Source organism: Hemicordylus capensis, chromosome 1 (genome assembly GCF_027244095.1).
Source record: "Hemicordylus capensis ecotype Gifberg chromosome 1, rHemCap1.1.pri, whole genome shotgun sequence".
Lineage (NCBI taxonomy): Eukaryota > Metazoa > Chordata > Lepidosauria > Squamata > Cordylidae > Hemicordylus > Hemicordylus capensis.
This window is the reverse complement of record NC_069657.1, coordinates 343,215,874-343,242,251: the sequence shown is the minus strand read 5'-3', so window position 1 is coordinate 343,242,251 and position 26,378 is coordinate 343,215,874. Positions and strand designations below refer to the sequence as shown.

The 26,378-nt window shown below is 40.5% G+C and overlaps 1 protein-coding gene and 1 long non-coding RNA gene across 13 annotated transcripts; one reads left to right on the top strand and one right to left on the bottom strand.

The window, feature by feature from the left end:
- Nucleotides 1-19,338, bottom strand: LOC128339995 (paramyosin-like). Of its 12 annotated transcripts, XM_053284612.1 has the most exons (12): nt 18,965-19,091; nt 18,563-18,713; nt 14,965-15,026; nt 14,619-14,709; nt 13,818-13,896; nt 12,337-12,451; nt 10,464-10,648; nt 8,730-8,884; nt 6,994-7,156; nt 5,607-5,765; nt 1,224-1,391; nt 1-822 (listed from the first exon to the last, which is right to left on the bottom strand). In XM_053284612.1, the coding sequence occupies exons 4-12, from the start codon at nt 14,705-14,707 to the stop codon at nt 619-621; spliced, it is 1,317 nt and encodes a 438-aa protein (XP_053140587.1). In that variant the 5' UTR covers nt 14,708-14,709; nt 14,965-15,026; nt 18,563-18,713; nt 18,965-19,091; the 3' UTR covers nt 1-618. The 12 variants fall into 12 exon arrangements, with proteins under 12 accessions (XP_053140587.1, XP_053140595.1, XP_053140603.1 ...); XM_053284620.1 differs by lacking the exons at nt 14,965-15,026; nt 18,965-19,091 and adding an exon at nt 19,202-19,338 and having other exon boundaries at nt 18,563-18,706; XM_053284628.1 differs by lacking the exons at nt 14,965-15,026; nt 18,965-19,091 and adding an exon at nt 19,202-19,321.
- Nucleotides 19,339-20,096: 758 nt separating this feature from the next.
- On the top strand, nt 20,097-22,144 carry LOC128340036 (uncharacterized). Its single transcript, XR_008313416.1, has 2 exons — nt 20,097-20,232; nt 21,919-22,144. It is a non-coding gene; the product is annotated as an uncharacterized LOC128340036 (long non-coding RNA).
- The last annotated feature ends 4,234 nt before the right edge of the window (nt 22,145-26,378 follow it).

Below are 26,378 nucleotides of genomic sequence, written 5' to 3'. Positions count from 1 at the left end.
TTTCAGAGCAAACCTGGTAATAGATTTATTGATGGAGAAGCTGTTTGCAGCCATTAACTGGTAACATTACATCCTATAATCTCTATAATTGTAGATAGAATTCAAATTAAGTATTAGGACACCTCCCGTCACAAAGACATTACATTTATCACCTTAACTGGAGTATGACATTTTGATGGAAGTGTGAAATCTCTTTTTTACCACCAAGCATGGATATTTACTTATAACACATGTAGTCTGTATTTTGGTTCAAAGTATACATCAGCTCAAATATATTTTATCATTTTAAAAGGTAAAATATATTTAAAAGGATAAGATCACTTAACCATTGTTCTTAACTTTTCCTGAGACAGATACCATCCATGAAGTATGTCATTTCTGAATTTGTATGAATTGAGTTACAGAGAGTATATTGAAGTGTATATAACAATTTAGTTCCTGTTTCCCAATTCAGCGTAAAGTAAAACTTGGTTTGGAGAATAATTAAAAAGAAATCAACAGTTCACAAAACTCTAGGAATAATTCTTCATATTCCATAAAATCATATATATGTTAACGGGTCCTTAATGTTCAAGGCACTCTGCTTCTAAGGAATTAAAACCCATACACACTCTTGGATTAATACTTTCCCATATTAACTACAATATCTGTCATTGACTTATTGAGTTTCTTCATTGAATTTGCCATTTTGGATATTTCATCCCATTTTTCTGATTGAAGAGACTGACACAGCATGTGGCTTGTTTTTAATGTTGAAATTGCTTCATCCAGCTGCAGCATCTTATTGGATGCCTGCAGGAGATTGCTTCCTTTCCCAGCAAGCTAAAGAAAGAATTTGTGAAAGTTAAGACGACATGTGTCCTAAATAGACATCACAAAACATTAGGTTTGAGATTCATTTGATTGTCATATAAAGGTTGCAATGCTATCCATCCTTACTTGGGGTAAGTCTATTTAATTCAGAGGAACTTCATTCTGAATATACATGAATAAGATCAAGCTGTAAGAATTACTCAATCTGACGGTCTGTATGTATATGATTATATATTGCTCATTTCATGCCTCTTGTAGGCTATTGTTAAGGAACACTCATGCCACAAAGGCCCTACGCTACCTGTAGACAATATAATGTTTTAATGCAACAGCTTTCACCTAGCTAGTCCCTAAACATCTTTATTTTCAGTTCTCTAACTCCATCAAACAGATGGGATGAAAGAATTTACCTGCTTTTGTAGACTAGATGTGAGATCAATCAGCAAAGTTTTGTCTCTTTTTAATTCAATATTATCCTGTTCCTCTTTGTCCAGCATAGCTCTGATTTCAGCTACTCGACTTTTCATTGTTGCAACACTTAAATCAAGAGATTTGCTTCCTTTTTCCAAAATGCTAATCTGTGAAGGAAAACACAAGGAACAAATAAAGTAACAACACAGAAAACAAAACACAGAAGTATCAATATAAAAATTCTTCTCATTTGCATAAAATGAGTGTTAAAAACAAAAGGATGTACAATCAGAGCTTGCTGGATGTGGTGCTTCTTGGACTTAAGTCCATGGACTGATTTACATTTTCCATGCAGAAGATATCTGGCCACAGTTGGAAGATAGCCCAGTGCCCTAAGAAAAGTTATTGGCCATTATCCAGAGAAAGCTCTGTTCCCAAGACTGTGAAACCTGAGCATGTCAACACCCCCAAATCCCTGATGCCATGCAACAAGGTCTTGCCACGCATACCAGTTCCATGCAAGGCTCTATTGCCTGCACATCAGTATTATGGCCCTTAGAAGAGCCAAGGAACAATTTACAGAAGGGCAGAGCTTATAGAATTTCACTGAATGTCCAAAGTGAGTGGCATTGCACCTGAGACAATATCATTATAAACATTTCCAACCTCATGTTTCCATATTAATACTAGGGGGCGGGGGCGCGCCTGGGACAAGTCAATGGCTAGAAGGTGATGCCTAAGCACTTCTCTGTTCTCACAGATGCTCTCCAGATTGCTTTAAAAGGATTTATCTGAAACCTGACGTTATCCCAGTTGGATGAAGAAATGGGGCAATTGCAACGAGAAATCAACAGGTGGTTTTAAGCATGCCCTCACACCCACACATCAGTTCTCTTTTAAGTAATTCCCTGCTGCTGCATTATCTAGTAAACACAGGGTTGGGACCCTGTATTGGCTAAAATAATGCCTGTTTTAAGCACAATCTGCGTCTACTTTTACTGAACCAGACCATTGATCCATATAGAACAGTACTATCTACTCTGACATTAGCAGTAATTCTAGGAGGCTATTCTCACTCAGGCTGGCTAAGGGAGCCCAGCAGCAAGCCCACAGCAAGCCCGCTTAATCCATGCCCCCTTTAACGAGATTAGCGGAGCGAGTACTCCGCTAACCCAATTTTTCTGATCTTGTGCCGCCATGCAGCTCCATGCCGCAGTGACACACAAGGAGACCCATGACCGGGAGGCTACAACAAGCCTCCCGGCATCGGGGGGCTCCCCAGAATGCCCCACGCACTCGTGATGGAGCCAGCAATCATATAGGAGGCTGATCCTGCAATCCAAGGCAAGCTGCGTGCTCGTGTGCGGGGAGAGCGGGTCAAGCCTGCTCTCCCCACAACCCCCCTGCAGGCTCTCCTCATTGCTCATGTGGAGAACCTCGCAGGCCTGGACTGGGGGCAGTGAGAGGGCAGTGGAATGTATGTGGGGAGGGCGCCGGGTTTGGAACAGAATGAGTAATTAAGGGTTGGAGTATTCACTGCTGCTGAGTGCACCGGGAATATGCCCTGTTGCCCTGTGGGCCAGTCCGAGCCTGGAACCTCTAGGTCTTTTCTAGCAATTCCTCCCAAAATCTCTTAACTGAAGAAGCCAGGAATTGAATCTGTGACAAAGCATGTACTCTGCCTCGAACTGCAACTTCTCCCAGAAGTGGACCACTGAACGAACACATCAAGAGGTAAAACTAGGGGGAAAGCAACTAACTAGTTTAATTGTTTAATAAATTTGTATACGACCCACTACCAAAGTCTCTAGGCGGTTTACAGCATCACACACACCAAGAACAAACCAAACCAAGAATTTAACAGTTAAAACATAAAAACCAGATTAAAATATCCATAAAAACACCAACTAACTAAAAGGTTTGGCTGAAGAGATGTGTCTCCAGTTGTTTCCTAAAGCCAATGGGGATGGAGCAGCTCTAATCCCAGCAGGAATTGCATCCCACAGTCCTGGTGCAACTACAGAGAAGGCCTGCCTTTGAGCTATCACCAGACAAGCTGGCGGCACCCTCAGAAAAACCTCCCCGGATCTTTATAGAAGGCGGGGTTAAAAAAAAAGAAGTTCTCTTAAATTCTGTGGGCCTAATCCGTTAAGGGCTTTATAGGTAAGAACGAGGACTTTGTATTTTTCCAGGAAACCTATTGGTAGTCAGTGTAGATCTTTTAGAATCGGAGTAATATACAGGTGAAACTTGAAAAATTAGAATATCGTGCAAAAGTTCATTAATTTCAGTAATGCAAATTAAAAGGTGAAACTGATATATGAGTCAGTGGCCCCTTTTGTAGCAATTACTGCCTCAATGCGGCGTGGCATGGATGCTATCAGCCTGTGGCACTGATGAGGTGTTATGGAAGACCAGGATGCTTCAATAGCGGCCTTCAGCTCTTCTGCATTGTTTGGTCTCATGTCTCTCATGCTTCTCTTGGCAATGCCCCATAGATTCTCTATGGGGTTCAGGTCAGGCGAGTTTGCTGGCCAATCAAGCACAGTAATCCCATGGTCATTGAACCAGGTTTTGGTACTTTTGGCAGTGTGGGCAGGTGCCAAGTCCTGCTGGAAAATGAAGTCCGCATCCCCATACAGCTCGTCTGCGGAAGGAAGCATGAAGTGCTCCAAAATCTCCTGATAGACGGCTGCGTTGACCCTGGATTTAATGAAGCACAGTGGACCAACACCAGCAGATGACATGGCTCCCCAAATCAACACAGACTGTGGAAACTTCACACTGGACTTCAAGCATCTTGCATTGTGTGCCTCTCCATTCTTCCTCCAGACTCTGGGTCCTTGGTTTCCAAATGAGATGCAAAAGTTGCTCTCATCAGAAAGGAGGACTTTGGACCACTGAGCAACAGACCAGTTCTTTTTTTCTTGAGCCCAGGTAAGACGCTTCTGACGTTGTTTGTTGTTCAGAAGCGGCTTGACAAGAGGAATACGACATTTGAAGCCCATGTCCAGGATCCGTCTGTGTGTGGTGGCTCTTGATGCACTAACTCCAGCCTCAGTCCACTCCTTGTGAAAGTCCCCAACACTTTTGAATGGCCTTTTCCCGACAATCCTCTCCAGGATGCGGTCATCCCTGCTGCTTGTGCACCTTTTTCTTCCACACTTTTCCCTTCCACATAACTTTCTATTAATGTGCTTTGATACAGCACTTTGGGAACATCCAACTTCTTTTGCAATTACCTTTTGAGGCTTTCCCTCCTTATGGAGGGTGTCAATGATGGTTTTCTGCACAACTGTCAAGTCTGCAGTCTTTCCCATGATTGTGATTCCTAATGAACCAGACTGAGAGACCATTTAAAGGCTCAGGAACCCTTTGCAGGTGTTATGGATTGATTAACTGATTGGAGTGGAACACCTGGAGCCTAGACTGTTGGACCTTTTCACAATATACTAATTTTCTGGGATTGTGGATTTGGGGTTCTCATGAGCTGTACACCATGATCATCACAATTATAACAAATTAAGGCTTGACTTATCTCGCTTTGCATGTAATGTGTCTATCTCATATATCAGTTTCACCTTTTAATTTGCATTACTGAAATTAATGAACTTTTGCACGATATTCTAATTTTTCGAGTTTCACCTGTAGTTCTATGGGACATCCCAGAGACCAATCTGGCAGCAGCATTCTGCACCAATTGCAGCTTCCGGACTATGTACAAAGGCATAGAACACATTGCAGTAGTAAAGCCTGGAGGTTACCAGCATAACCACTGTCTAAAGTCCACTTATTCCAGGAAAGGGTGCAATTGGCGAACCAGTTGAAGCTTAATTGTTTTAATTTTTCTCTTAATTGTTTTATGTTGTAAACTGCCCAGAGACGGTTATAACTGTTTGAGGCAGTATACACATATAATAAATACATAAAAATAAAACTGATGCAGTGTAACTAAACATACATAAATTCCTTTGAAATCTATTAAATATGGTACACATTCATAACTGTGAGCAAAAGCACATCATACAGCTTGACTGAAATACCACAGAAATCAAGAAGAATGGTTTCCCTTTGAATGTGGCTTCCTGATCTAAGACCCTGTAAGAAGGTTTTTTAATTTTTTTTTTACACATTTTATATCCCACTCTTCCTCCAAGGAGTCCAGAGCAGTGTAGTACATACTTACTTTCTCCTTACAACAACCCTGTGAAGTAGGTTAGGCTGAGAGAGAAGTGACTGGCCCAGAGTCACCCAGCAAGTATCATGGCTGAATGGGGATTTGAACTGGGGTCTTCCTGGTCCTAGTCCAGCACTCTAACCACTACACCACACTGGCTATACTCCACATTAAAGCATCAGAAGAGCTAGTATAGTCATACAACCTTATTCTCAAGATCCTGGAAAGTGTTCTTTTCCTGCTCCAGGAGTTCTTGGTGCCTCTTGATCTCTTTTTGTAGATGGTCTTCATGGTCTTTCACTGCCAGAAACTCAGAAATGCTAGCAGAATGAGATGTATAGCTCTCCGCCTTGAGTGCTCTCTCCTGTAGTCAGTTACAGAATCAAGTATGGATCAGCATGAAATTACATCTGCACAGCAGTCAGTTAATGGAATTTAAAGCAAGTGTAACCTTACAGTAAATTTAGTTGCGAAGCTGGCATTTTTTTCCTATAGCTGAGCTACATGGGATGCTTTCATTTTATATAGTTCCTGCCTACAGAATCTGACATTAGTTCAACTTTTTATTGAAAATTCTCAGCAAAAGCATGCACTTGTAACTAATAACACAATTCAGGGGGTACCTGCTTTTACTACCAAATAAAAAAACACAGAGAAAATGCCTGAAAAGGGTTATAGAATGTTGCAGGATGTTTTCTGTCTGTGTGGAGCAAACACCAGCAAACAGTTTTTAAAATAACTTTGGGAGACAAAAGACACTCAGGAATCAGTACAGCACTTGCTGATTCATATACAAAGGAACAGGAAAGAGAACAGAAACTCCAAGCTAGCCCAACCAATGCAGAGGAAACTAAAGTGCCCCCTCTGGCTTTAAAGTAGATTACATGTAAACTATTCAGTAAGCTAGCGGCTGCAGCTGTTGCATATCCCAACATGGAACAGACCTCCACATTAGCACTGCAGCTCACATTCTTTGGCAGCTCATATTGAATCCGCATTCATCTCTGTCTACTGTGATGTAGTACCAGTATGAGTTCTGCTGTGTGTGTTTGGGACTGGGGATGGATCTAGTTCAAGTGAACAAACATTCTAACTTCCTAGTGTTCCAAACACTATGTGCAGATGCACTGCCAATTATCCAGCATATGCAATTGGTTTTCATTTCCTTGCTTCTCCATATTTAAATTTCTTATTGTTATGTTTTCCATCAACACTTAATAGATTTCACCCCACCACTGAGTATTTTTTAAGCACAGGAGAACATTTACATGCAGATCTACAATTTGATTTGCATGACACAACTGTATTTTAAAAGAACTGTAGTAACATTTATATCCCGAGAGAGAGAGAGAGAGAGAGGGAGAGGGAGAGGGAGAGGGAGAGGAAGAATGCATATTCAATTGGCCTACTTATCTCTCAGTAGCCTTCAGGGGTTTACAGATGCCTTTTTTGTCAAATTATTTTTACTATGATAAACCAGTTGTGAAAAAATGTAACATTGTGCAACTTCCAAATGGAAAGCTGTAGAAACCCTGCCACGTACACTCTCCTGCAAATATTTTATCAGTTGGCCAAATTGTTTCTTTCCTTACGATGCAGGTTTGCTTGATAAGTTCCAAGAGCCTGGTCTGCAGTATAGCATTCTCCTTGGTCAAGGCTTCATAATCATCCATCATTTTCCCTCTTAAAAGACGATCCTGTTCTGCCAACAGCTCTCTTTCACGCATTTGTTGATGGAGGAAAGATATCTCATTCCTGATTAGAAAATATGTGCACGTATTTATTGAAACATTTCTACCCTGACTTCTGATTCAAGGACTCCCCAATGAGGCTTAAAAAGTATAACACAATACAGTTACAAAACATAGAAAACCTTAAGTCACCAGAGGGTGTTTTTTTTTTTTAAATCATATAAATTAACTGAAACCAATATCAGATTATAGGTGACCTACAGCTAGAACAGAAGGAGAAAGCTCTAAAATCTACAATATTGCCTTTGCTAAGGTTCTAGAAGACACCATCAGGAAAGGAGCAAGATGAATTTGTTCCAGGAGGGTGTTCCATAATGAAGAACATAAGAAGAGCCTTGCTGGATCAAGTCCATCCTGTTACCCACAGAAGCCCACCAGATGTCTCTGGGAAGCCCATCAACAAGAGAAGAAGACATGCCCCTCTCCCACAGTGGCTTCCCTGCAAACAGAATTCGGAGATATTCTGGCCCTGAACCTGGAGGTAGCCTATAGCCATCAAGGCACAATTTTGGTGCCATTGCCGAGGATCCTATCCTGAGTATTCAGCCACTATACTTTTGATGGCAGGGCACAGGACTTGGCCAGGCCTGCAAGAAAGATCTTAATGGGGACAGGCAAAATGGGAAGAGGCATTAAGATGGTAAACATTCCCCAAACATATGGCAGGATCCAGAGCATCCTTGGGTACTGGACCCCTCCCCCTGCCCAGTTTAGCAAAAAGCAGCTGATTTTCTGCAGCAGGGGTGCAGACAGAAGAAAAGCTTGAGCAGCAATTTCTCATATTTTATTTTATTCTTATTTTTTTAGGCAAGGAAAGACACTGCTGGGAGGAATAAAAATGTGTTTTGGGAACTGAAGATACAGGTTATTGGGTTTGAAAGGGGAAGTTCTGTAAAATGAGTGGAGGGGGGATTCCTCAGCTTAGGGAGGCCATGGTTTGGGCATGGGCACAAGGCACTCTCACTTGCCACAGTTATAAGAGCCTGTACCATAGCATTAATTTTAAGTGTAAGGTGGGTTCTCCCTAGCTCTGTTTCAACATATGTTGTAACTGGGCTAAGAGGTGGAGATTGTGCCTCATCAGGGGTGTGTGTGTACTTACACACAAAGAAAGAATAGTCTATCTTTTGCAGTTTTTTAAATAATCCATTGGATCCATGTGGTCTTGCACTTCTTCCCTTTAGTAGGCTATGTATACTCTTTGAGTTCCCTGGAAGTTAGTACCATTCTAGATACACACACCTGACCTACAGATTCCGTGCTGTGTGTACTTTGTTATCTTCCACACATTAATCTGTACTACAAACAGGGTCACATACGGTGTCAGTAAAGAGTAGTTAGAGTGGTGCTAGCATTGGGAACTGTAAATAGCCAATTGCCAGTGGAGAACAAGTGCTTCCAGATGACTAGGTAGGAAATCTTTAGTGAACTGGAAGAGAAGTGGTTCTTTTTGTTGTTGTCCAAGTGCGCCACATATGATTACCACAGATATGAATGTGCAGATCATAACTCCTGTGTGCATTATGGCTGAAAGCAATCGCTACCTTAACTAGCCCAACATCTGCCACAGTAAGTACCGTAGTTCATGAGTGAGTTGTTCTTGTATCGCTGCTGTTTTCTTAAAGATTTTATCTCCCATTTCATGCATTGTAGACTGTACTTTCAAACATTCCTTTCTTTTTTCAGAAAGCAGCAACTCCACTGCCTTCTGCTGTTCTGACTGTTGCTTCACCTTGATTTAATTCCAACATGTGAAAGGAGATACATAATAATATTTTAAAGAGCTTAATTTTATCTTCATTTCCAAAATAAAGTTAACTGAAAACATAGTTTCATTAGTATGATTGCATGAAAAATTTAAAAATATATCTATATTTAGAGTTTAGAAAAGGCTGCTGTTTCTCCAAAAAATGGCAGCATGCAGATGACCATTCTGGCTGAGCCTTCACAAAAAAAGTTGTTGCATGAGAAAATGCGCACACGCACACCCCCCCCCCAAGGCTATGCAAAGGGGGTCCTTGCTACACTGAAGCTGAGTGTATATTGACTACCAGATGGTCAGCTCTGCCTCCTCTAGACACTGGCTTGCATGGGCTGGACTGGGAGCAATGATTCCTGGAATGCAGCAAGGGCCCCTCTTTGCATAGTGCTGTGCAGAGGTGCACCTAGGTAATTTTGGAGCCTGGACCTAAAGGCCTTTGGAGGCCACCCTACCCTGCAAATTAAGCACCATCATGCTTGGCTGGGTGACCACACCACCCGGGTCAGACTGAAGAGGATTTGGGGAGCCCCAGAGGCAGTGGAGGCCCTGGACTTTGGCCTCGAAGTCCAGGGGTAAGAGCACCTCTGGCCCTGTATGTACATTCTTTTCGTGTAACAGCCCTTTTTTTGTGGAGGGGAGCTGAGCCAGAATGGTGGTCTGCATGCTGCCATTATTTAGGAAACTGCAAAACAGCAACTGCTAAATGTAGAGATATTTTCAAATTTTTGTGCAATCATGCCTAATGCTATCATGCCTCAGCAACATCAAAAGTCGACTGAACTGACCTTGTTTTCAGCAAGGTAGTCGAATGCTGGTCTTGTGGTAGCAAGCATGACTTGTCCCCTTAAGCTAAGCAGGGTGTCCCCTGGTTGCATTGCAAAAGGGAGACTAGAAGTGTGAGCAGTGTAAGATATTCCCCTCAGGGAATGGAGCCGCTCTGGGAAGAGCATCTAGGTTCCAAGTTCCTTCCCTGGCATCTCCAAGATAGGGCTGAGAGAGATTCCTGCCAGCAACCTTGGAGAAGCCACTGCCAGTCTGTGAAGACGATACTGAGCTAGATGGACCTATGATCTGACTCATTATAAGGCAGCTTCCTATGTTCATCTACATGTGTGTTGGAATTCCTGCCCCCACACCCCATCCCCAGGTTACCCTGGCCACATTCTTAAGTCTTTGGCCTTCCCTTGTACCATATAACCTGGTTTACTTGTTAAGACCCTTTCATTACCTTTAGCATACTATTTTTTGAATTCTGCAGGCATCTCTGATTTAGGACACCTAATTGTTTCTTCTTCTGGCAGACTATAATCTGGATTATGTAGGGCCATGTTGTTTGCTGTAATGAATTATGCCTTTGGGCAAGATTTGGATTAGATGACCCTGGGATTCTTTTGAACAACTTTCTTATGTGGAGTAAATGTGAATTAATGCATGACAGAATATTTCAGCCCTATGATTTGATGCACTCAGTAATTTTTTTTAAAAAAGAAAGAAACCAAGCATTAGCATACGTAGTAATACGTTACTAGTAATAAAACAATCAGTATACCTTTGCTTGTAATACAAGGATAGCCTTTTCAGTGTTATTCAGGTTCATTTGCTGCTGTTCCAGTTCTTGCTTAGAATGTAATATTTCTACTTCTTTTGTTGAGATATACCTATCTTGTTGTTCTTTCTTTCTCTTCAGTTCTATGATTTCTTCTAGCAAAACTTGCTTCTCTTTTGAATAATGTTCTAAAGGAGAAAAAATGGTGGAGGGGAACCCCTTCCTAATTATTGCAGTATAAACATGCATTTTTAAAGCATAAGATCAAACAAAAAAGAATGGAGCCCAGCTATTAATCTTTTAATCAAATTAATTAAAAGCACTATTGAGGAGAAAACACTAGCTGAAATGAAGCCAAATACCCGAGTGTTTGCTTGCTGGCTGGCTGTAGCATAGCTCTCTTTTAATCATGTGATTTGGACTGGATTTATGAAAAGTCAGAATGAACACAAATTAAAGACCTATTATTTATATGTATATTATTGTATAGATATTAATATTATTTTATCTATATTAATACTTTCTTTTTGTGCACTGTCTGCCTGGTCTGTTCTTGGTAGCCAAGAGTTTTCATGAGTCTATCTCAGAATCATGAGATGCTCAACTCAGGCCCCCCAGCTGTTTTGGGAATGCATCTCCCATAATCTCCAGCCACAGTGGCCAATAACCAGGGATTATGGGAATTGTAGGCCAACATATGTAGGAGGGCTGTAGTTGAGCAGCCCTGGCTATCTACTCTGCTGAAGTGAACCTCAAAAAGGTTTCTATTCAAAGCATACAGACACATATCCCCAAAATAATGTAAACTAATATAATATAAAAATACTGACTGGTCTTTGACAATAATAAAGACACACACATACCAAGATAATAAGATAATCACTTAACATTCATTCTTCCTTATTTTAGATCAACAAGTTATATGTGATGCCCAAGCTAAATGAACACAGCAATTACTGGCAGACAATAACAGTTATGACAGTAGGAATTACCAGGGACTACAAAGGGGTAATTCACATTCATATTAAATTGATTTTCATTCACAATGAAATGCTAATCAGGCTGAAGTGAGAAACGTCATTTATCTGAAACTGCCATTAGGTGCAGGTGTTTTAAAGGAGAAATGTATTCGTCACTAACATATGTATGCCAGATCCAATCACATGAACTGATGTGCTCCGTTGGATACTGGATATAAAAATGAAAAGGCCAAAAGAAGAAGAAGAGAAGAGAAGATGAGATGCAGGAACCATCCAAACAGTTTGTTAGAGATGCTAATGCAGAAAGGAGGATTAATGTTGATGGGGTAGTGGAGGGGGTGTGAAACAACAAAAATGGAAAGTTGCAGAAGCCATGGATTATGGTTTAGAAGAGGATTTTAGGACTCAGGATTTGAATATATTATTAGAACTAGTAATACAAAATTTTACCACATGATGGTGCTAACTTTTCTTAAAAGAATCAAACAGAAAACTATAACCTGAGGCCTGAACCTTACACTTAAAAACAATGTACAGTGCAGAATGCATATGTAATTTAAAACAATCTTTGTTCTGTGTGATGATATATCTAAGTCTATCCAAGTCAAGCACCACTTGGTTCTTTAGGATTGGTCTTTTAATAAGATACATGTCTTAGCTTTACTTTTATAATAGAAATTGAATGAATTAATGAATGAATTAATGATCAGTCCATTGTCCCACAACCGCCAGCTCCTAAAGCCAAGCCTTTGATAGCCTTCAGAAATGAAACACACACGCCAGGGTATACAATTTTAAAAACAAGATTCAGTTATTCTAAGGGTGTGGTGGTCTTAAAGGAATCACTGAGACTCTGCCAATTGTATGGAAGATGTGGTTATTGAATGATGCATCACCATCCAATGCACTGATTTGGTCACCAAGTTGTTGCCACTCTATTTTCAACATGTTCAGATTGTTTTGCTTTCTCTTTAACTCCAGTTGAAGACCATCAGACTGAGTCTGTAATTCCTGTAAAAAAGATTAAAAACAGAACAAAACCTGTATGATGAAAAATGTTAATGATACAGATATTCTAAGAAGATAGGAAATTTCAGGCTAAAAGATGGCTCTCCCATTAGTACCAACATGACCTGGTCATTATCAGTGATTAACACAAGACACCATAAATGCACCAAAAACACACCATAAATGAACCTCAGCTATTTGGATGGTCATCTGACTCAAACCCACTTTAAAGTCGTGAAATTGTTTAGTCCAGTCAGAATATAAAGTGTGGGCTAAGAAAAGGAGACATATTTGAACTGGAAGTTTACTGAAAAAACCATTCTGCTACTGTCAATTCCCAACATATTTTGAGGAACAATATTTCTGGATCTTGTTACTCATTTTCTTTTTAACCCTGATGAAGAGAATTATGCTTCAAAACATGATGGGCATTGACACAATTTCAAGTAGCCCAACTACACTGCATAACCCTTTATAACATTTTGGCCTTAGAACATGGATCATTTCATATCTTAATTTGCCACGCACATGGGTTTTTGCCTCGTCCACCCCCACTCCTTTTTAGCTCTAAATATATGGCCAGATAGAGAAAGGCAGATCTAAGATTCGGAAATAGCAGGCAGAAGCTGTGAAAATGCTGCTATTGCTTTGGAAATGATGTGAATTGTGCTGCAACTCTGCTGTCAAATCCATCATGAGAACTGGTTCAACTGTACTTGTGTAACCAATTCAATGTCAGGAGTTTCTAATACATTTTCCTCCAAAATGCGTCCTTCATAATTACGACCTGCTAATTATGCTAACAACCACCTTAAGTGGCACAGTGGGAAAATGCTTGACTAACAAGCAGAAGGTTGCTGGTTTGAATCCCTGCTGGTACTATATCGGGCAGCAGCGGTATAGGAAGATGCTGAAAGGCATAATCTCATATTGCGTGGGAGAAGGCAATGGTAAACCCCTCCTGTATTCTAACAAAGAAAACCACAGGGCTCTGTGGGCGCCAGGAGTCAAAATTGACTTGATGGCACACTTTATCTTAATTATGCTAACAGAGCAAAGAGGCACCTTTTAGAAGTAGTGGTTCTCTTTATTTAGCAGGGGGAGAGCAACTGGCCTTATCCAGCCCCAGCACAGCATCCCTCTGGTCTATCATTATTTTTTTTTTTAGATTGAGAGTCCTTTGGGGACAGGGATCCTTATTTATTTATTCATTTGTAAACCGCTTTGGGAACTTCTCTTGAAAAGCAGTATATAAATACAGTCATATTCATATTTCTTCATAATTACAGTGACTATGAAAATGACAAGAACAGACTGCTGGATTGGAAAGTATTAGTAATGTCATAATTTTTTACAGATAAACATTTACCCATAGCTTTCGTAGCATGTATTCCACTTCAGATGCAAGGAGAGGTTGAAGATCAGTGCTTTTTTTAGTCTGTTCACGAGTGACAACAGCAAGTTAAGGCGAAAAGTGATTTAAAATTAATATTAATTTTTAAAAAGTATAACAGTACATAACTGAGCTGTTCTCAAACAGCTTTTGTATCTATCTATTTATTTAAAATATTTATACACCGCCCCTCCAGTACACTGCTGCTCGGAGTGGCTCACAACATTTGTAAAATAGTTACAATGTAAAATGTACAATCTAAAATCAGACAAATAAAATTAAACAAATTAAGATAAACAAGTTAAAAATCCAACCTAAAATCACAATCAGATTTATAGATTTTAAAATTTCAAATTAATTTTAAAAAACAACACTAGTCTATTTTATTTTTTATGTATTAAAAGTTTATTGTATACTGCCTCCTCCAAAGACTATAGGTGGTGAACAACAACAATACCAATAACAAATTAAAATAAATAAATAAAGGCAAAAGCCTAGTGAAACAGGCAGGTCTTAAGAAGGGCCTTAAAAGCAACTAAGGAGGAGGTCGAATGAATCGGCGGGAGGAGGAGGAGAATGTTCCAAAGAAGAGGCGTGGCCACAGAGAAGGGCCTCCTACGGGCCTTATTTTATAATAATTACTTTGTAATTTTTATTTTGTAGTAATAAAATATCTTATTCCGACATTTCTTCCAATTATTCTTTTCAGTACAATATTTGTACTAATTTTTAGTTGATCAGTTTTTAGCTAATAATAGATGGTACAGTGCAGGATATAGATAATTTGCTTCTAGTTCAAGGAAGTAAATTTGATGTTGGAGGTTCTTGATGTACTCGGATTCTATGCTTGAAGAAGTATTCTCCATTTCTAAAACCAAACACCACAATTTTAAACTGACCTTTTAATTATAAAGCAGAATAATTCAAGGACCTTTTAATTTTCAAGCAGAATAAAGCAAAGTTTTAATATCTATTGCAAATAATGAATTATTCATTATTTGTAATGGATATTTAAAAAGCATGCTTTACACAGTTGTATTTAGTACTGTCTACTGCCTGAGACAGCTACCTTACTGCAATGCTCTGCATTCTGGAATGTGCTATGTAATACATACACACTCACTTATATTAATATTTGGCTTTTCTGAACACTTCTCTCTCTTGATGTTTCTTTTTACTTCAGAACTGGCAACAAAGCAGAAAAGCACGTTTGGGGTTAAAAATTAGGGGAAAAATCTAACTAGCAAGTAGAACAATAACAGAAAGTTGTATAGAGAGTTTCTGTTCTATGGGCATATAAGGCAGTCCTTGTTTGGTTTATTAAGGAATCTGAGATGGAAAAAAGCCAATAAAGATTTACTTTAACATATTAGATAATTAAAGGTCTTATTGAAAAGGTACATGGAACTCGTTGTTTGGTATGTACTTTCCAGCACCACCTGGCCTCTTTATTTCTACCACTCCTGTCACCCCATAAAAGCCAGCTGAAATTACTGTGAAGCTAACAACCAAGAATAATTATAATTTTAAAAAACCAAACAGAAAAGAAGAATGCAATTCCTTCCTTATTTAAAATGTTCAAAAAGAAAAGGTCACACCTCTGAAAGCTCTAACATTTTATGTAAAAAGTATCTGCATTTGGGGAGAAGATGTGGGGGACCACAAATTACACACAGCAGACATCATGAAATGAAATAGTCATGGTATCCCTTCTCAGTTTGGCTGTACCTGTTCAACAGGCTGGCTGAAATATATCAAAAGTGCAAGTTGGATTTTAAAAAATTACGATTTTAAAAAGAGGTTATGAGATTGATTTATAGAAGACATTAGGGAAAGAACCATGAATAATCCAAACTGCATACATAATGACACATGCATATTTTAAATGTCAATTATAGCAAATATTCTTTTTAAAAAACCTCTAATATAAAATTAAGATTTACGAATACACTACTGCCTATACTAAACACATTTTGACCCACCTTTTCCCCCCAAGGACATCAAGTTAGCATACATGGGATTATCCCATTTTATTTCATTCTCACAACCATCCTATGAAGTATAGATAAACAAAGATTTGTCCTCAGACTCACACTAGGAAGCTTCATGGCCTATTAAGCATTTCAGTACCCGCTTCAAGTCCAAAATTCTGCCCAGTACTTCTTTAGCCCCTTATAATATTTGAAAATAGAATCCATCACTTTCTATAAAACACATACCCGTCATGAAATACATGGACTGATTTTATCTGAAAAACTTGGAACCATCGGTCACTCGCTGTCATATTTTTAATGACTTCTTTGCAGAAAAAAATTTCTCAGATTCGGGCCAAGCTGGATTCCACAGCTACTGCAGAGTCTACTGAGGAGGTGTCCAGCAACTCCTCTTATGGGATTTCAGTTAGTGACTCCTGAAGAAGTAGACGAACTGCTTCAGACTGTGTGTCCTACAACCTGTTCTCTTGACCCTTGTCCATCTTGGCTTATCTCATCTGGTAATTATATTATCAGAGAGGGTCTGGTAAATATTGTAAATGCTTCTCTGTGGGAGGGCAGGATGCCTCCTTGTCTTAAGGAGACTATTATTAGACCACTTTTGAAGAAATGCATTGGATCTCTCAGGGTTAACTAATTACAAACCTGTTTCCAATTTGCCATAGTTGGGCAAGGTGACTGAGCAGGTGGTGGCCTCTCAGCTCCAGGCAGTTTTGGATGATGCAGATTATCTAACCCCATTTCAAACTGGCTTCTGTGTGGGCTATGGGGTTGAGACTGATGGATGATCTCCAACTGGCTATCGACAGAGGTAGTGTGACTGCTGATCCTTTTGGATATCTCTCTGGCTTTTGATACCATTGACCATTGTATCCTTCTGGACAGGGGTGGAGCCACCATTGGGTGAATGGGTTCAAAGAACCCGGGCCGCCACCAATCAGGGGCCATGAATGCAACCCCAGACATGCCCCCCACGTCTGATGTCAGACGTGTGGGGGGGTCATTATTTCAGTCACAAATGGGGACACACGACCCTGTTTGGAACCAAAATTGGTCCGTGCTGCATTGGCAGCATGGCTGGAGTGTCTCTCCCTGCAGTGGGGCTGATTGATCTCCCTCCTGAATGGGGCTATGCAGCCCCATTTGGGAGGGAGATCGGCCCATGCTGAATTGGCAGTGTGGCTGGAACAGCTCTCCCTGCCTTTAAGGCAGGGATAGTCACTCCGGCCCATGCTGCCCAACATAGCACGAGCCGATCTGCCTTCCAAACGGGGCCACGCGGCCCTGTTTGGGAGAGAGAGCACGCCCCCGCATCTGACATCAGACGCAGTGGCGCGTCTAACCGGGTGTCACACCCTCGTTCTCAGATAGCAAGAAGGAAGGGGATGCTGACAGCCCTCCAGCTGATACAGGGGTGCCTGAGGGGCAGAGCCCGGCTGTCGGTTCCCAAGAGATGGCTGAGGCAGGTCTGGTTGATATCTCAGAGCAGGCACAGCAGTCTGAGGCAGCAGAGACAGGGACTGACAAACTGGAGGATGGGCTGTGCCGGGAACCCCCATTGACTCCACAGCAGAGACAGGTCACAAGGTGGCAGGCACAGCTGGAATCAATCAGGAGAAGTAAGCACCTCTTGCAGAGGGCTGATAAGCCTTGAATCCCTGCCAGCTGAGAGTTATCAGCTTGAACTATAAAGCAGGTCTACAGCTTGCAGTTAGCTGCTGGAAGGCAATGTATGTCATCCCTAGTGTTGACAGCCTCAGCGAGAGAGAGAAATATTTCTGAGCCATGTTTTGCTTCTGCTACCCAGTTTGGTCTTTTCTGAACTATCATCCTAAACTTCCCTACTGGGTGGCCAGATTACTGACACTGGGTGTCATACATGGGGGGGTGGGGCCAGGGGGCCGCAGCAGCTGCACACGAGCTGCCGCCAGCTTCCCTACACTTCTGCTTCTGGACCACCCAAGGGAGATGGGTTTGGGTGGCACTGTTATACAGTGGTTCTGCTCCTACCTCTCTGGTAGATTCCAGATGGTCTCACTTGGAGACTGCTGTTCTGCAAAGCAAGAACTAAAGTGTGGAGTTCCACAAGGCTCCATACTGTCTCTGATGCTTTTTAACATATAAATTTAACCGCTGGGAGAGATTATCAGGAGGTTTGGTGCTGGGTGTTATCAATATGCTGATGACACCCTGATCTATTTCTCCATGTCAACCTCATTAGGAAATGGCATATCTCCTCTATATGCCTGCTTGGAAGTAGTAATGGGCTGGATGAGGAATAATGAATTGAAGTTGAATCCAGATAAGATGGAGGTACTGACTGTGGGGGTTCGGGATGCAAGAGATGGTTTAGATCTGCCTGTTCTGGATGGGGTTACACTCCTCCTGAAAGATCAGGTATGTAGCTTGCGAGTGCTCCTGGACCCAAAGCTCTCCCCGGTTTCTCAGGTTAAGGCAGTGGCCAGGAGTGCTTTTTATCAGCTTCAGCTTTGCTTTGCATGCCGAAGGTCCTAGGTTCATTCCCTGGAGCTTTTTCAGATGGTATCTCTACTTTCAGAGGGTGGGTGTGCAGTCACAGAGCAGCCAGACTTACCCTGAAGTCCATGTGTTATTTCAGAGAACACTTCAAATATGATTCGGGGTTTTCCCTCCATATTGGAATCTAACCTGATGTATAACCACAGTTTAAAAATTATCTTTTTGCATCAGAGTATCTGTTATACTCACAGTAAAGCCTTGTGGTAAACCTAAAACCTGCTGTCTGAAAAGCCTCCTGGTATTTGCAAGTAGGGCTGGGGAAGACACCAGCCTGGAGAACCACTGCCACTCCTTGCAGACAATTCTGAGCGAGATGAACCGATGGCCAACTTCCTGTGTTCTTAATGCAAAGCAGTGGTATAAGTCCCACCCTGCCCCCACCCCATAGTAAGTCAAATTATGGTTTATATTCTCCATTTTAAAGTCCTGTGCTATTAAAACTGGAGTTGGATATCCCTTCTCCATCTCCTGGGCTTTTGATGATCCACAGGACTGTACAATGATTATACCTTAAACTAGATGACAGAAGGAAGTTTGGCAGGTGCAGCTTCTGCCAGAGTGCTGGAAGGGGAATAAGGAAAATATGCAAACCTGATTAATGGAGAGAGGCTGAAAAATCCACTTTTTCTGGTGCAGAATTTGGCTTATGCTTAAAAGTTATCCGGAAGCAAAGTGGGCAGGAAGAGGCTGATCGGAAGCACCTTCTCCACGTCTCAGCCGACTGATGTCGGTTTTGGGCTAAAGAAGGACGAGACGAAGGAAAGGGTCCCCGCCGAAAGGGCAATTGCGGACAACTTGAGAGCCAAAGGAAGAGATAACCAGTCTCACCTGTGTGGAGCGGGCGGGCTGAGCACTTCTGAACAGCAGGAGCTGCTCTAGTTTCCACGGTAACCTGACTCCGGAAATTGTTCCAACAGCCTTCTTTGTAAACCGGAGGCTTGAGTTGGCAGGCAGCGGAGTTAAACCCGGATTGGGCAGTTGCCTGACTGGGAGAAGCTATCGCGGCGGGCCCATCGCAGAGCGGGTGGATCAGGTGTGAGGGCTGCAATCGTCACTTCTAAGGGTTTGCTTCGTGGCTTCAGAGCAGAATAAAGAAGGGTTCAAGGCGGGGCGGTGGCTGAAGCCCCACTTTCCTGGCCAAACACGCCGCGTTCAGTGCATCAGCGTGTAGAGGCTTGACTTTACACGCGAGTAGCAGCTGCCATTCGGATCGGGACCGTAGCGCACATCTAGAGGTAACTGTATCTGTGAGGCCTAAATCAAACCCCTCCGAAGCGACCATTGAACCCTGAAAGTGCCATATGCTACTAATTAGACAACGTGGGAACAAGAGGAGCGGTCATCTCAGCCTAGCATTCCAACCAGGTGTTTGGCGCTCAATTCAAACCAGGATCCTTGGCCCCTTACCTAGCATCTCTATCTAGAACTCTTTTCTTGCAGCCTAGTAACTCTGAAGGGAAAAAGGAAAGTTTGCGCCGTCGAGTCGGTGTCGACTCCTGGCCACCACAGAGCCTTGTGGTTTTCTTGGTAGAATACAGGAGGGGTTGACCATTGCCTCCCCGCGAGCAGTACGAGATGATGCCACTCACTGCTGCCTGATATAAGAAAGAATTTCCATTCAGGGGAACACGCCAGCGGGAATATGAACCAATAGCCTCCTGCTCTCTTGGCAGGTTGCGTCCCTGCTGCGCCATTAGGTGGCTAGCAAATCTGAAGTCCCCACCAAACAATCCGTAACTAAAAGTAGAAGCAAAAAATGGGAGAAGCGCCGGCGGAATCTGTCCAATCTACATAAAGAGCAGCAGATGCCCCCTAATGTTTATAAAACGGGGCCTGCTCCGAAAGATAAAGAAATAAAGGTGCGTGTATGCATTTGTTATAGTAAAAGAACTGCGTATGCGTCAGGCACCCTGGGGGAAGCCAGATTCCGTGAAAGTAAGCTGGAGTACGGGGGAGAGGTGACCTCCTCACCCATTCAGCTGTAAACAAAACAAATACCGTCCAGAGTGACAGAAAATCTGTGTTCCGATTTTCACCACCATGATTTTGTGTTATCAGATTGTATCTGAATTTTAACCTTGACTGAGAACATCTATATGTATCTTTCATACTTGCAGGCATTGCGTTCTCTTCTGGTGAATTGTGTTAGTGGACATGAATTTATTTATATTGGATGCATGAATTAATGATTTGTAATCCATCTTTTTTTGTTCACTGCATTGTTTACATGGTTGAAACTTTTCAGAAATCCTTTGAGTGCTTGTAGGTCAGAAAGCAGATCAAACATTAAAGTATTTGCAAACAATCTTGGACACATCATCAGTGTAGACCTAGTTAAGTGTTGAATACATTGATTTCTCTTAAGTGGGATTCCAGGCAGCTGGGTTACCATATCTATGTTGTCTTCTTACACTGTAACTAACAAATTCTGGGGTCTTTAAACCTAGGCCACATAGCATTCTGGCACATATCTAAATTGCAACCTAATTCAAACATGTCAGCTGCATGTTATTTCACACTAGTAAATATGATTGTAAACAAAACGCCAGGCTTCAGTTTTAAATTGGACCTGAGTCACAGACATGGATGGAAAAAAATATGCTTTGAAGTATACATCAATTTTCTGAATATTTTCTTTCTTTAACAACATGGAGAACATTGTGCCTTGAAAAAAATATACAAATGCAAATTCACAATTTGTGTTGCTTGCAGATTGTGAATATTTATATCTAACATTCATGCATTATTTCCACCAGAATCTATTTGGTGGAAAATGAAAATGTGACCACTTTCAGTTTTTATTTGTAGTTTCCCAAATTCTGATAACACAATCCCCACCCCCACCCAAATGAATACTGGAAACACACTTCACACTTGTTTCAACTAAACCTATCCCCTGGGTTTTTGTATGCCACTATTTTAGGAATATTCAAGGATTGCTAACTCAGTTCTGTTGCATCTCTTCATCAGAATGATCTAATCACGCTGTACTGGGAGGCACAGCAGCACCCTCATCTTAAACTGACTGGAAATAGGTGGCCAGAGCACTTAATCATGCCAAAGTACAGTGGCATTTCTTCTGGGGAACTGGATTCTTCTGGATTTGCAGGAGCCTTAAATATTTAAGTGTTCTTAGGGCATACTACTGTGTTGCAGCAGACAGTTTGGTAATTATTGCTGTAGCACATCATCCTAAGGGTGCAACTAGCTTAAAGAGATGAAAGTTTGGGGCAGTGTACAGATGTAATAAATACATACGTACATACAAAATCAGGAAAGAATGTAACACTGACTAATGTAATCAAACTAGTTTAATTTTGCTAAATAATTATGCATTTTAGTGTGTCTGCCTAAAAGGATGCAGCATGAGTTGTCTAGATAGAATTTACAAAAACCAGATTTAAACTCTAGTTTCCAATTCTGGTTAGCAGCCAATGGCTAAACATGGTTAAAGTATCTGGACATAAATGCTTAACTATGATTAAATTGCACTTCTAGTGTGTTCACAATATTTTAATCTTTCCTTTCTACCATATGCAACGAAGGAAGATCAACATATGTTGCTGAATGAGTATGCACGTTTGTGAAGAATACAGAACTCTGACAGGCAGAATGGGAAGCACTGGCTATTGGAATGATGGGGACAGCATCAGGATCTTATTACCTACCTACTCAGAGTTTTTGGTGGTAGAAATATATGCCAGATCCTTCTGCCTCAAATGATGTACAATATACACATTTAAAACCAATAAAACAATTTTAAAAACTCAAGACAGTAACCTTTCCCAAAATTTTATTAAGTAGATGTTTCTAGAAGATATGCTAACCCATTCATGTGCAAATAAAAAAAATCACTATAAATATGTTTGCACAGTTCAAACACTGAATACCTCCAAGACATACAATTTTTAGGATCAAAATCATTTTAAAAAGTTACACATCTAGTGTCATTATGATCACATTCTCATCACTGATGAATGAGGGGGGGGGATTGCATTCTAAAGCACCAACTATATGCTCCTGGATTATAGGTTTCTCACCACTATCTACCAATATTCATTGATAACACTTCGTTACTGAAACTGCTCACCATAAATGGCATTAGGTTCACAAAGTGTAACTGTTGTACATACACAACTATGAAGAACAGCAAGGTAACCAGATCTCAAAACAAACCAAACTTAATGTTTAAAAGGTCCTGTCCAGCAGGCCATACATACATTGGCAGGGGAACATTCTGTGGATATACATCCCACATATCTATCCAATGAAGACACTAGTTTTACATTCATCAGGACAAGTTAATTCAATACAATGACAGTACATACATATGCAAGACAAAGAAAACAGCGTATAGGCCATCTTTAAACAAAAGGCACTCGCAAATAGGAGTGGACAACAATTACAAAAATTTGATGTAATTTAAAGCCACTGTGAAGGAAAGAACAATGTTAATAGCCATTAGTATAACATGTATAAAGATACTGGGAGTGGGGTTACACCTTTGCAGAGCTCTTATATTGTTACAAAATGAATATATGCTACTAAAGTTCTTTAAAATGTCTAAAAAACTTTGGACAAAATATTGTCAAGCTTGAATGGCTATTTTCCATGGATATCAATTATAATGGCTAAGTGGAACTTCTGTGTATTAAAGCAGCTCTGAATCTCAGATACTGGAGACGTAACATAAATGGGGAATGTTTGTGAATTACCAAAAACATATGACCAGACTGCATTGGAAACCAAATACTAGACAAGAGAACCTTAGGTCTGCTTCAGCAATGCAATTCTTACAAATGCAAACTGGGAAGAAACCAATATGATTTTTTAAAAACTGAGAAGCCTTTCACATGTTGTAATCAAAGTCTGTACCCTGGATTGTAAATAACTATCTTTCATGGTCATCTGTCATGTAAATGACATAACATAAATGTTAATGGTTTAAATGATTGTTTAATTGATTTAATGTTTAAATGGTTAATTGTAAACTGCCCAGAGACACAAGTTTTGGCTGCTATAGAAATATGCTAAATAAATGGCCTGGAAGAAAGGTGCCTGCTGCAACAGTTCTCAATAGGTACACTATAGCCATTAGGGCATATGTCTTTTTGGAATATTAAAGCTCCTGCCCCATTGATCATATGAACCATATCCAACTGGGAATACATTTTATATTCAGCAATTTAAGTACTGCATTCTACGTAGGAGATTATAGTATTTTTAAAAGGTCCAGCAACACTTAGATTTTACAGAATTTTAAATTTATGTAGGTGGTACAAATGACTTCATGAAACATAGGTTTGGAATCATTCATAGGACAAGTTAAGGCTGCTTCTTAAAAATATTTAACTCCACCTGTCTTGAAATGTTCTGACAGTCATAGTTTGATGGCTCACTGAGAAATATCACAGAACTACAAAAAGAAATTAAATCATGTAATGCTTTTGGTAGTTGTCAAATGAGAAACTGTGTCATTTGGTTCTTTATTCATATAAACCAAGTTGCACAAAAAGGCACAATTCTATACTTGTTGAAAATCCCAAGGCATAACCAATTTGGCATGAATCAGTTTAAAATGCATTCATTCAGAGGGTTTTAATGGCTAGATTCTCCAAAGCCAGGCACTGTGATTTACAAATAGTATGAAACCCTAATCCTGGAGTTGGTTTGGACAATGCTTCTTCAGCCAATCCAACCATGCAATAAGGACTTCTGCACATGAGCATGTTCTCCTGCCCTGCTGTCAGCATGCCAGGGTGTCAGTGCTGAGGGAAGGGAGGTGTCATTAGGACTACTCCTCTATACATATTACAGATAGTAGTATTTATAACATGTGTAGAGTTTAACATGTAGTAGTATTTATAACATGTATAACATCATTTGAACTAGTCCCATTTCATAACCTGCTTTGTACCAAATACAAGACAACTCTGAATTTAAGACAAGCTTCTTAAAAATAGGTTAAATACAGATTATACATATATTTACCTGAAAGGGATTTTGTACTTAAGGTGACTCCCTGATTTCAAGCATCATAGAACTTGGGGGGGAAACTAATCTTGGATTTAGGTAGATACATTAAATCATAGTTAAATCACAGCTCTCACGTCCAGACAACAGAAAGATCTGTGGTTTAAACCAACCAAGATTTCTCCATTGCAGCTGGATACATTAATGCAGCTGTAACCATGGTTTGCTGCATTATTTGAAGCAGCTTTAACTCTAAACCCAACTCTTACTTTCAGGTATGTAATACATGACTTTAAAAGCTTGATCATATATCAAAATATTTTATCTGCAAAGTGAAATGTAGCTCTGGAAGAGGATGAGAACTGACATTTTAGTAGCTACAATCATACCTCTTTAACACACTATTTTACTCATTCCCCTTTTCTGTTCAAATGGCAAAATTTGTTATACACAATACTGTATTTGAGACAACAACTGTGACCAAAGCATTTACTCTGCAGTAGTCTTGGACAGCTGTATCACTCCAGAGGTTTAAAGTAGTACCATTTTATTCTTTTTCCTTTTATTTTTGTCCTTTTCTAGAACTGGCTTATAGAAAAGTCAACGAATTTTACTTTTGCAGAACGATTGACAAATAGTTCTATATAAATGTTCAACTCATTCCATCCCTAAGGCACTAACATTCTCAGGGAGGGTTAGGGAGTCATTCTCAGAACTGAAAAAACACTTTATTGAAATTAAAAGCAAACACTAAATAATTTGGTATAACTTCTCTTGTTTTTGATGGAATTTTCCGTCCAACATGACTATTTTCTTGACTTTGATATGTGCATTTTCTCTTTTCCCCTACAGCACTGGCCCATGTAGTAGGTCTCCTCTACATGGAAGCAGCACACACCCACTATTCTTGAAAACACAATATCCATGTTCATGTAGAAGAGTGTTAATTCCATGAACCAGTAAATCAATTGCATAAACAAAGTAGACTACAGATACAACCAGCAGCAATTTATGTTACTGGCTAGCATCCTAATACACACTTGCAGAAGGATGTTATGCTTAGTTTGGAGCTTGCAGTCCGGACTAGTAGTGTGCTGCTTCAAGTATGCTTGTGCAACTATGCACAATTGTTTTATACACAACTTCTCTGCAACTGAGCAACTGCATATCCCTTTTTTAGCACAACAACATGATCTTGCACTAGTGCAGCTTTGTTCATTACACAAGTGCTGTATTAATCAGGATGTCAACCAGTGTACCTGTGAAAAAGTGCCCCAACAATGCAGAAATTGCTGTCAAATCACAGCTGTGACCAGTCAATTCATAGATCAGGCATCCCCAAACTGCGGCCCTCCAGATGTTGCTGAACTACAACTCCCAGCATCCCTAGACACAATTTTTTGTGTCTGGGTATGCTGGAAGTTGTAGTTCAGCAACATCTGGAGGGTTGCAGTTTGGGGATGCCTGTCATAGATAATAGTTCCCTACAGCACAGGCAATCACATGTTCAAAGATGGACCAGGGCTACTCATATATAGAAGAAAAATACTGTTCAGCAGGCCCAACGTTTTAATTCTAATGGGTTTTTGAACCAACATGATTCTTCAGTATTAATATATTCACTCCAGGAGGACTCAGAATATATGGCTGGAATTTCTGTACATCTAAAACTTAAAAGAAATCCTTTTAAGAAAAAACCTTAATGTGTAATATCGTACAAGATACTGGCTTGGATCCAAAGAACTGCATGCACATCAGGGCTTTGCTTCCAACCAGCCATTCCTTTCTGTGGCAACCCTTTGTACTCCTGAAAAGCTGTTCCTGGGTAGACCTTCCATAGCCACACTTAACACAGTGCAGGGGACTGCAGCGGAGGGAAGCAAGAGTCAGTTGAAGTTAGCATGATCCCATCCTCCTTCATCCCATGCATAGCACACTTTGGAGCTAAGCCACTGGAATTGATTCTGTAAGATGAACTATTATAAAATATTGTAGAAGAAGAAAAATAAAGGCATTCATTCTGAAACACACA